This window comes from Prenolepis imparis, unplaced genomic scaffold (genome assembly GCF_030444845.1).
Source record: "Prenolepis imparis isolate NDT839.2.m4 unplaced genomic scaffold, iyPreImpa1.0 SCAF_15, whole genome shotgun sequence".
NCBI lineage: Eukaryota > Metazoa > Arthropoda > Insecta > Hymenoptera > Formicidae > Prenolepis > Prenolepis imparis.
The window spans coordinates 5,357,084-5,368,294 of record NW_028141173.1 but is presented as its reverse complement, the minus strand read 5'-3'; the positions used below and the strand labels follow the sequence as shown (position 1 = coordinate 5,368,294).

The 11,211-nt window shown below is 39.6% G+C and overlaps 2 protein-coding genes across 4 annotated transcripts in view; one reads left to right on the top strand and one right to left on the bottom strand.

Annotated features, from left to right (window-relative positions):
• Positions 1-65: 65 nt before the first annotated feature.
• LOC145946337 (protein LZIC) lies at positions 66-1,937 on the bottom strand. The gene is made up of 3 exons (XM_083055933.1): positions 1,542-1,937; positions 1,315-1,450; positions 66-1,236 (listed from the first exon to the last, which is right to left on the bottom strand). Exons 1-3 carry the CDS (start codon positions 1,640-1,642, stop codon positions 892-894), a joined length of 582 nt encoding a protein of 193 aa, XP_082912059.1. The 5' UTR covers positions 1,643-1,937; the 3' UTR covers positions 66-891.
• Positions 1,938-2,584: 647 nt separating this feature from the next.
• Positions 2,585-11,211, top strand: part of Eif4g (eukaryotic translation initiation factor 4 gamma) — a 41,056-nt gene continuing 32,429 nt past the window's right edge. Inside the window, exon 1 of one of the 3 annotated variants that reach the window (XM_083055399.1) lies at positions 2,585-3,564. In XM_083055399.1, coding sequence (XP_082911525.1) covers positions 3,342-3,564 — 223 coding nt within the window. In that variant the 5' untranslated portion in view covers positions 2,585-3,341. Of the gene's footprint in view, positions 3,565-6,346; positions 7,078-11,211 lie in introns of those variants that run through there. The other 2 variants (XM_083055400.1, XM_083055401.1) reach the window with 2 other exon arrangements.

Genomic DNA, 11,211 nt, shown 5'->3' with positions numbered 1-11,211 from the left:
TCGAAAAGAAACAGTTACAATTGAAATATTGTATGTGCAAAAGTGAATCACAAGATATAGATTTTAAATTATCTATTATTTTTCTAGATGTATCAAATTTGTGTTACATATGCAACAGTGCGGTATTAAGAAGTTTTAACTAAATGTATGCGCGTCAATATGAACAATATGTATATTTTCCATTTGTTATTGGTAATTTATCTCGATATATTATCTGTTTATATAATTCTCATAAATCTTTTAATCTTTCTCGGACTGAAATACAATTTTCTTAGAACAAAATAATATAGAAAAGAGAGTCATATAAAAACATCAATATATTTATCTTATAATTTATGTAACAGAACAATTTTCTGAACAAGACGCGTTTACATGTATGTCACATTAATACTATAAGCTAAAATCTAATTTGTTATAAATGTTGCATTAAATCATCACAGTAAATACTTATAAGCAATATAAAATTCATATCTTTTTATAAAAACTGCATAAAAATTTATGAGAGTTGTGCATATATATATATATAGTCACAAGTTTCTATATATTATTTATATCTGATAAGAATTTGATGTGATAATAGAAAGCCTTTTTAAATAACAATCATAATATTACTATTATATTAAAGTTTATAAATTTGGAAGTTTGATTCCACAAATATATATATATATATATGTATTTTGGTTATATATTTTGATTCATGACAAGCAATTGCTTTGAATATTGACGATATCAAGTAATAACAAAATTGTACAAACAAATCAACTTGGAGCAAAGAAGAACAGTATAAGGAACTTAATACAAGACCATATTATATATACATTTCATTAAGAATGCTTTAAAAGTTTAGAGTTATAGCGACAAATAATAATATGGCCAATTTGTAATAGCAGTTCAAGTATCTTGCGTAGCTCTGACTTCCTTGCCGACTACATCTAGAGCCATTTTGCCTTGTTTCTCTGTTTCGGTAACTTGTACGTATCTGGTGGTGTCTACATTATTTAACGATAATCGCTCCAACAACTGTAATTCGGATGGTTCCAACTTTTCTCCAAGTTGCCTCAAAGCGCTTAATATCTCTCCACGTTGGCGATCAGCGGCCTCTTTGCTTAATTTGCCTAGTTTTACATCACGATCAATTTGGGAGAGACGTTCCTTGAGTCCGGTAGGCTCACGTCTACCAAACATCCTTATTACAGCTGGTGTTTGGAAGGCTGCGCTGATAGCTGCTTGAGTTGCCTGTTAAAAATAGAAATATACATGTTAATATATTGCATTAGAGTTATATGTTTAGATAAGGAGACGCATAATACGCACTAATTGCATCGCTCCAAGTTCATTAACTAGCGTCATATTTCCGGATATCATTCTTTGTAGACTCTCGTTGAACTCGCGAAGTTGTTCCATTGTATCCTCCTTAGATTCTTGATAATCCGTCTCGTCGAGAGTAACTCTGTTAAAAAAACAATCGTATATAAACTTTGCCAAATGCGTACGATAAATTGAAGCGACTTTAATATTTCTTGAAAAGATGTAAGACAAACCTGCAATCTTCCAAATCTTCCAACTGTTGTACGAGCCGATCCAATTGTTCCTCCAGATTCTTTCTGAGCCTATCGGTCTCTGCTTTCCCATGAGAACTCATTTTGAGTCGAGTTACGAAAACGAGTACACACAGTAAGAATGGAAGGAAACAAATGTAGAGAAGAAAGGAATAGACGAACAGGTTATGTCAAAGATGCCGATGTTGTAATTTCGTGATAATGTATTTCGCGAGATTAGGACTACTTCAAACGCAGAGAATGTTCTTTTTCACTCGTCACTTTGCTTTAGCATACCTTTAGCAATATCGCACAGTGCGCTGAAATAATTGCTTGTTGCGACGTAGAAAATCTTTATAACGCAAGAGAACGATATCAATCCTAACCTATAAGAGTTACACAGGATTTATACATATGAAAACATTGTTTATTTATAATATAATATTAAAAAAAAGAAAAAGTTTTCGAAAATATATTTGGCATAGAAAATAATGAATAATCCAAACTGCGTTTGAAGATTAGAATAATTAAATTTGTAACAAAGTTTTAAAACGTTTCAAAAATTGGATTCAAAATTCAATTTTATTTCCATCGATATATTCTTTCAATATCATATATATTAATAATGTAATAATAATTTTCGTCGTACAAAAAAATAGTGTATTATAAAAATTGTAAATTTTAGCGGTTTATTTCAAATTGGCGCGTGCGCACGCGCCAATTTAAAATAATGTACGTTGGATCGACCGATGAAAACAAATCTCTAGTTTCGAACGCGACTCTAGGCGACTACCGAGTTTGTCGGACGCTCCTGATTGGCTGTCGAATAGGGATTTCTCGACGCGCCAATCGGAACGTTCGACGAGCTCGCGGCTCGACCAATGGGACGCCGGAACGAGTCCGACTCGGCAGTCGCCATTTGCGATCGATCGCAGTCACGTTTAACGTCCCATTCGCATCGGACGCGGGCGCGTCTCGGCGGCGGTACATATAAATTGATATAAACTGTCGGGGAATTCTTGGAGTAAGTGAGATTTGTTTTCTAGTATCTCCAGCTCTCTCTCCCGACGACGCGAAACGGCCGAGGGTATCCCGAGGTATCCGTACGAAGGTCGCGGCAGTGAGGAGCGAGCGAACGAATACGTCTGGTTTCTCACACACGTGCGCTTATTACACTTGAAAAAAAAACATCCGTTTATCCTCGTCGTCGGGCAAGCGTAATTGGCACGATATATAGACATATTTTCGCGTGGCCAGCGATTGCGCGAAGCGAGGACAAGTGAGAGAGGAGCCGAGAGATAGAGAGAGAGAGAGAGAGGATCTCATCCTTTCCTCCCGTGCGGAATCTGACAGTTGACGAGGAGAAGACGTCAAGAACGGCGAAACGCGAGAGGAGGCTTCGCGAGGAGACACACATACGTATTTTATACATCATAGGTAACAAGTCGCGCGCACACGCGGGCCCACAACATCTCGCCCCCGCCCCTCTCATCATCCTCCCCCCTCCTCCTCTTTCTTCTCCTCCTCCTCCTCCTCCTTCGCCGATTCAGTTGTACAGATCGCACGATCCGAACGCGTGACGGCGTGATCGCCGATTTCCTCGCTCGTAGATAGAAGATAAAAAGATACGGGAGCCATCGTCCGCGCGGGAGACCTCGTCCTCGAGGGAGAGAGATCATTTCGACCGTCGTGGCGACCCGGCAAAACACGTGGGGGAGAATAATAGAGCGTACCTATGAGTGCGAACCGCATAAGACGGCAGGCTTCTAAGGACAGTTTGCACAAGGGAGGCCCACGCCTGCGATGAGCATGCCGACGAAGGGGAGCAAGCACCACCACCTGTCCCACCACCATCAGCAGCATCATCAGCAGCAACACCATCCCCAGCAGCAACAACCGCCGCCGCCCGCGCCTCAACAACAGCAGGGTCATCATCAGCACCAGATCATCCTGAACCAGCCCGTCGTTCATTCCCCGCAGACCTACAGCGCGGTGGTGACCACCAACACCCGTTTCCTGAATACCGGTGAGTCGGTCATCTTCCTTTTCAAATATTCTCGCTCTCTCTCGCATTTTTTTTTTCTTTTTTTTTTTTTTCTTCTACTATTTGTCGTCCAACGTGCAACATCACTGTTGCCTCAGGCTGATTAGACACCTGGAGCGACGATATTTAATCGTCGAGAACGCATTATGTGCCTACGAAGTGTCCTTCCCCCCCCTCTCTCTTCTCCCACCCTCTTTCCCCAGTCTTCGTGGATCTCGCATTCCGCGGAAAAGTGTTATTTGAGGTTAGGACGACACCACGCGGCATGTGACTTTGCATGCCGCGAGAAAACGGGAGCGACGTCCTTCGCGTCGCGTGTTTTCCTCCCTTTTCCCCCCATTTATTTATTATATATACGATTAACCTATATTCGTGGATTTTATTTTTTTATCCTTTTTCGAGGCGGATGAGACTCCGATCGAAATAAAATAAAAAAAAAGAAATGAAGAGAAAGGACGTAATTTTATGCGTAGTTTGTGCAGATATTTCGCGACGAAGGAAGAGAGTCTCTTCGTCTCTCGCGAATCGGACGATTTTCGTCTCGTGTCTTTCCTCCGGTTTACGTGAATGTATATATATGTAGCCTCTATGTGAAAGCAAAACTATAATTCCCCGACGATATATATCGGCTACGCCAAGTTTATTCGCCAACTCTCGGTTGTTGCAAGTAGAATAGTACAATGCTCTTTTCCTGGCTTCCTAATCTCGTTAAAGCGGTTTCTCGCGGTTAACAGTAACAGTAGTAATAGTAGTGGTAGTTATCGAGAGTATAGCGTTCATCGATAAAGCTAAAACGTGTCTATCGATGATGAGAAATGCGCCGGAAATATTCCAAAGTTCCCATATTTATTTAGACTGATACTGCACCCCAAATATTTCGTCATATCGAGGAGAAGGAGGAGTAAATAAATACACAAGTGATAAATTTCAAATATCTAAAAATAATCTCTAGAAATTAACTATTACGAAATATTATAATTTTTTTTATCGAATCGAGAGTTGAATCGCGCGATGCTAGAGATTCCGCTCGAAGGTGCATGCTTTCACTTTCTTGGCTCTCTCTCTCTCTCTCTCTCTCTCTCTCTCTCTCTCTCTCTCTCTCTCTCTCTCTCTCTCTCTCTCTCTCTCTGTCTCTCTGTCTCTCTCTCTGTCTCTCTCTGTCTCTCTCTCTGTCTCTCTCTCTTTCTAATATATGAATAGCTCGCCGCGCAATATACTTTATCGAGGCGATCGGCCGCTTATCAGCTCTCGCACTCGGTTATATTCCGTATATCGGCGACGTATCGACGAGAGATTTGCGAGAGAGTTCTTCTTCCCGTCTCCTCGTCTCGCGAGACCCGCGGACTTTTCGCCGCGCGAAATAAGCGGACCGGATAACAAGCGTGCGCGAAGGGGAGGGCGAGGTGAGGGCGGCCACGATTGGCCGGCACGACGTGCAGCAAACTGTTGAATCGCGCCTATTAAAAGCGGAGGTGGGAGATTGGCAGAGGAGCTTCCTGCATGCGCGAGTCGCGACGTAGCTGTCAATCGTCGATAATCGAAACCTGTTCGCGAAAGCGCAAATATGTCATATATACATATATAGGAAATATTTTATTATATATATATATATATCATATATATATATTTTTTTAAAGAATTTCGTTTAAGAATTTTTAAAGAAATTTTTTAATATATATATTTTATATATATGCATACAATTATTTATACAAATTTCTTTTAAATATATAATATATATAAAATTCATATATAATTTTATATATAAATTATATATGTATATTTAAAAGAAATTGTATATATGTATATATGTAAACAGTATCGGCTCGCATCAGGGATAATTTTACGGAATAAGAATATACCGTTAAGAATTTCATCGAATAAGAATATACCGTTTTCATTTGAAAGCACGTCCATGTGTAGCAACATTCTTTTCCCTCTGTATAGAATTGTTGCGAGAGACTGAATGTGTACAAAATCGTAGGAGGCGTATTGTGATGCTAATCTTTTCTATCTATAACCTGAACCCGAACTTTTCGACAAAAAAAGGGATTAATAGGATGTAAAAAAATAGTTTTGCGAATATTTTAAAATACTTTGAAACTCGTTTTTTTTATAAATAAGATCAGGATTGTCATAAATCTTCTGCCTTTATTTATAAACGCTTTTTTTAATAGCAGAATCGTATATGTAGAGAAATTAGTCATCGTTGAAACTTTGCATCGAGTCATTAAAGAAATTTTAATAATCCAGAAGAATTTTGTACAAATATGTTAATGCGTTTATTCATATACGAGATAAAATTCTCATTCCATTATAATATATATACATTATAATCTCATTATAATTCGGATAAACAGGAAAGATATTGATAAGCTCATTTTATCTCGAGATGCATCATTATATCCAAACGTGTGTTTAATTAATCCGATTTCCAAGACATTAAAATAACGTTTCTTATTGCTTCTGGAGATTTCACAAGAACGCTTTCTCTCTCTCTCTCTTTCCCTCTCGAAACTTTTGCGAAACCGTCCGCGTTCAGGTATCCAAATATCTTCGTAGTAACAAAAAAAAATGGCAGAGAGGACCCGGTCGAGAGGTTTTTCTAAGGAAACGTGAATTTTTTCTCGGGAAAAGGGACGCGAAACGAACGAACGAAAAGGTCGGGTGTCGGAGAGGGACAATCGCAAGCAAGGATAGGACGTAAGAAGGCCGAAGTCTCGCGAGACTTACCGAAGCGGCCGCTTCGGCTCGGTACATGTGGCAATCGGTACATAGTCGTCCGTCATTGTCGTTCCTTCTGCCGTGTCGTTATCGAGCGTATATATTATATCAGTGCACGAGTGTGTTACGAAATTGTCGCGGATAGAAGGAGAGAAAGACTCGCGTCGAAAAGACACTCCCGATTTCGTTTTTTCTCTCCTTCGTTTTTCCTCTCCCTTAAGGTTCGCGCGCGACCGGGTGTCCGGTCTTTTTTCTACTAACGCGCCCGAAAACGTCGTTCGCGAAAACGAACGCGCGACGAGAAAGAGAGAGAGAGATAGACTGTGCCGTTCTCCGCTCAGGTTATATAATTTCCTCGAAACGTTCTCTTTTCGCGTCTCTCCGCGGTATAACCGTGCGGTATCGCGCAAAGTCAACATCGCGCGGTGTACGATCACGTGTGTCGTAATTTTATCTCTCGTACATTCGTGCTCTCGACACACCCGATATACATGCGAGACCGCGTGTGTGTCATCCCTGGTGCGCCGACGAAAGTCGTGGACGGGTTCTTAGTATCCGCCGATAGACAGAAAGCTGCGCCGATAAACATGTGTTCGATCTGACGTTTCTCTCTCTCTCTCTCTCTCTCCTCCTCCTCCTCCTCCTCTCTCTCTCTCTCTCTCTCTCTCTCTCTCTCTCTCTCTCTCTCTCTCTCTCTCTCTTTCCGTTCGCGAATCCATCCTGAAAGGCGTAACGAGGAGCAGGCGAAGCCGACGGAGATGTCCCCGTTGATGGGTAAGTTATCAGCGAAACAATAGATACGACTTCTGCTTCCTTCTATTTCTATCTCTTTCTCTCGACAATAAATTGTACTTTGCGCGCGAACGGTTATTATGTATCCTGGTATTTTGCCCGAGAGGAAACGTTATCAACGTGTTCGGCCGACCGGGGGAGGCGCAGGTTACGCAAATTCGTCGTCGTCATCGCGACTTCCGGGAGATGTCGCGCGACGTCTTCCGCGCGACCCACGTGATCGTCGTCGATCCGTCTGATATTTTCTAGACGATTAATATACAAGGTGTATCTAGATAAGTGGGAAAAATTTTAGATCATTCTTTGACGAAAAATAAGGGGGGTTTCTTATATAAATATATACTCTTATATTCCTCCCTGAGGAGTTAAAAATTAAATAGGGGTTGTCGGTTTCATCCCCTTATAACGATACAGGAAGATCAAAAAAACATTAATAAATATCCTTTCTATTAGTGGAAAATATCCACCAAGTTTCATTTTTTTAATTTGTCCGAAATTTGAGGAAAAAAATAAAAACTTAATTTTTACCTCCCTCTTTAGAAAAGAGTAACTTTTTATATAAGAAACCCCTCTTAATTTTCGACAAAGAATCATCTCCTAAAATTTTTCGCACTTATTTAGATACACCCTGTATATCTTGGAGATTTATCAGACTCGCACACCTGATGGTAAACACGTGTCATTCTATTTAGCTCGACGGGAGACGCGAGGTTCCGCTTCCTTCGAATTTTTATGCCATTTTATGGTATATAGAGGTTTCGACACACTCGTTGTTTGCTCTTTCGGGCTGGATAACGGTATTTTTTTTTCCCCCCCTTATATTTAAGAATCTATAAGTCTCCGGATAAAGAGAAATGAATATTTCGTGAATACTTGAAGATTTTTTTTTCCAATCTACTTGACATCTCTTATCTTCGCCGCTCTGTTGCCGATAAGGATTAAAACCGTCTCGTCGGGTTCGTTTTTCGGGAATACCTCGGCCGCGGCACGGTTTTGTTTGTTTCATAACCGAGATCTCTTCAAGGTCTCGCCGACAGTCACGTCTCGTTGAGTAAGGAACTGTTGCAAAGGGCGTCGCGGATGAAATTGCATAACTCGAGCTAGCCAATAAAATCGAGCGCGACAGCTAAGTCTCTGGTTGTAGTTTTACGGCTTGAGATCAGTTCTTTTGCATCTTATAACATTGCATTTTTTTGTTTAATTAAAATAGAGCGCAAGGAGCGATTTATCGTACGATAGAAATTTTCGAGCCAAAACGAGGCGCTTTACGATCGATCGACGTTATCCAGCTTCCCGTTCATTGCAAATATTTATAGCACGTGTGTGTATTTTCGGCTCAAGTTTGATCGACGTGATATGACACGTTCCTTTCCCCGAAATGCTCGTAATAATTCGACGATTGAATAGTCTTGTATCGATGTTTCGTTATATTCAGTCCTTTTTAACTGTTTTTAGCGCTTTGTGAAAGAATTTAAAAAATTAGATAAAATGTTAAGATTGTTGAAGGAAGAGCAATGTTTTTAAACACTTCTCTCGTTTGCTTAAAAAAAAACGTATATTAGCGGTTTTCTCTTTCCCGAAGAGATACGTTTGAATAAATTGTTAATCAAGTAATAAGCGGGGGGTTGATGTGAATGAAATAATTCCGAGATTTAATCCTGCGATGATATATGTCAAACGTGTTCCGTCCATTGACTATTAATGATGAGTTGGAAATCTCATTCGAAATGTTGAAACTATATTACGTTGGAACACAATAGAATAACTTGACAAAAAGTAAAGGCATCAGTGGAATTTGTTTCCGTTTTGTCGATTCGTTTATGTGAATCCTATTCTTTTTTTCAAAACAGCGGAATGAAACTCCACTGGGATTTCAGTCGCTCAAATCTCTCAGGTATACGTTTTCAGACAATAGCAGATGACAATATGTATATATATGCGACCATAGTCCTTAGGGGTAGAATCGCCCATTGTCGACATCGGTGATCTTCCTGTCTTAAACGAACTTTAGCTAGCAAACCGCACTCTTCTATTATTCTCTCTCTCTATTTATGCATCATTATATAATCCTTATAACGGGTGTTGCAATTCTCATTTTCTCGTCTAAAAAGAGTCACAAGTAATAATTCCAAACGCGAACAACTTTGACATTATCAAATTTTTCACTCATCGTCAGTCGTGCATTCGGGAAAGACGAAAAGATGTAAAAAAACTTATTTTCCTTTCGAAAATTCAGCAGCGCCTGGAAATTACTTTCGGGATTTTTTTAGGATAGCGACTTTTTTTCTTCTCTATCTCTTGCGATTCTTGTCAGTCGAATTTATTTTTAAAAAAATTCAAATTTGCTCGAAAAAAATATGTAAAAAAATTAATTCTGAAATAACTTATTCGAATTTATTCGAAAAATACACAGAATTTATCCTGAAAATCATGGTAATCATGGGACAATATGGTATGGAAAGAATTTTGAGAATTTCTTTGATTAATATTTATCACAATAAAAACAATAATATCTTATTACAACAATAAAATCCTTTCCATACCGTCCCACGATTACCACGATTTTCAGGATAAATTCCAAGAGACGATTCTCTCTGTGTACGTAAAAAAAAAAAAAAAAAAAAATCGACTTTGAATACTCGTCGCCGAGGAATACTTGCCAACGACGACGCGACGACGGGTGAAAGGGTGGTCAGTTTTGCGAGGCGCGCGTGCAGATCCGAATCGAAGCCGAGGCAGACGGAGAACCGGCAGAAAATGTGCATTCCTGGCAAGGCCGCTCGCTCGGAGAAAGAGGCCAGCGAACATCCGGGGAGAAACTAACCGTACTTCACTCGCCGCGATTCCTCCTCTTTCCTCCCGCCTCCCTCTCGGCTGACGATTATTTTACGGTTACGTTACGCGTTCGCGTTGTGCACAGATCATCGGATTATTTAGATTATAGAGCGCCGCGTTCATTATCCTCGGACTCGCGTTTTCGTCGATACCTCGGAAGAAAAAAAAAAAAAACACAGTTGCTCGTGCTTATTTTTTGCAATCGTTTCGAATTGTTTTCTTTTTTTATTTCTTTTATTAGAAAGAGACATGTTACGTGGAACCTTTTTTTCGTCCACGCTTATTTCTCGCGTTCGTATTTTGAACAGGTGTATTTATATTTTTTTTTTCCGATTCGTTACGGCAATTACGGATAACAAAATAGCACGGAGAACAAAACTACTTTCCAGACCGGTTAATCCGGGTGTGTCGCCGAGAGAATCAATGAAAACGTAGAATTTTAATAAAACATCGTAGAATTTTTCAAAATCTCTCGCATTCGCGTGAGCGAAAATAATTGCAAGTCTCGGAAATTTCGTACATTTCGGAGTATTTTACGAATCCCTCGCGCGCAAATTGAAATTGGATGAAACTGCATATATATCCTCGTTTTATTATACACCTATCTGGCGACTGCTGGCGGTTTAACTCGCGCCTAACATTGTGACATTTAGCACAGTGTGCGAGCTGGCCATTCCGCTGAACCAGCTTCTAAACACAGTTCCTGGTAGAAAGCGCACTTTTACGCACGCGACTGGGACTGTAATTTTTTTTTTTTTTACTTCGGCATATCTCTGAAATAATTAATACCGACGATCTCGTTTAATTAATTGTCTCATTGTCTCGCGAACGCGAAATAGAAAGAATTCTTCCGCGAAATGTCAAATTCGAAGATCAATTATTTCCTCGAGAATCTGAAAATGTATTTCTTCGTCGATATTAGTTGAAGATCCCGAACATTTCTCTCCGAGAAAGAGAGAGAACAGATGCACATTTGATGTATAAATCAAAGGGGACAATTTTATCCGAGCAGTTTCAACGAGAGTCGTATATAAAATGTCAGAAGAGTGTGAAATTTTCTTCTTCCAGGAGGAATAATTTCTCTCTAATCGAATGCACTTTTTCCCCCGACGTGTGTATTTTGAAAAAAAATCTATTTTACTACTGTAAAATTGTACGTTTTTCTTTATTGCGGTGATTATTGAAGAAGCGCTTTGGAAAGTATAGTTTTGTCCTTCGCGAAGAATGTAACAACTTTCTAAAATTGAAAATGACAAATGGGCGTGAAAAATTAGAAACCTG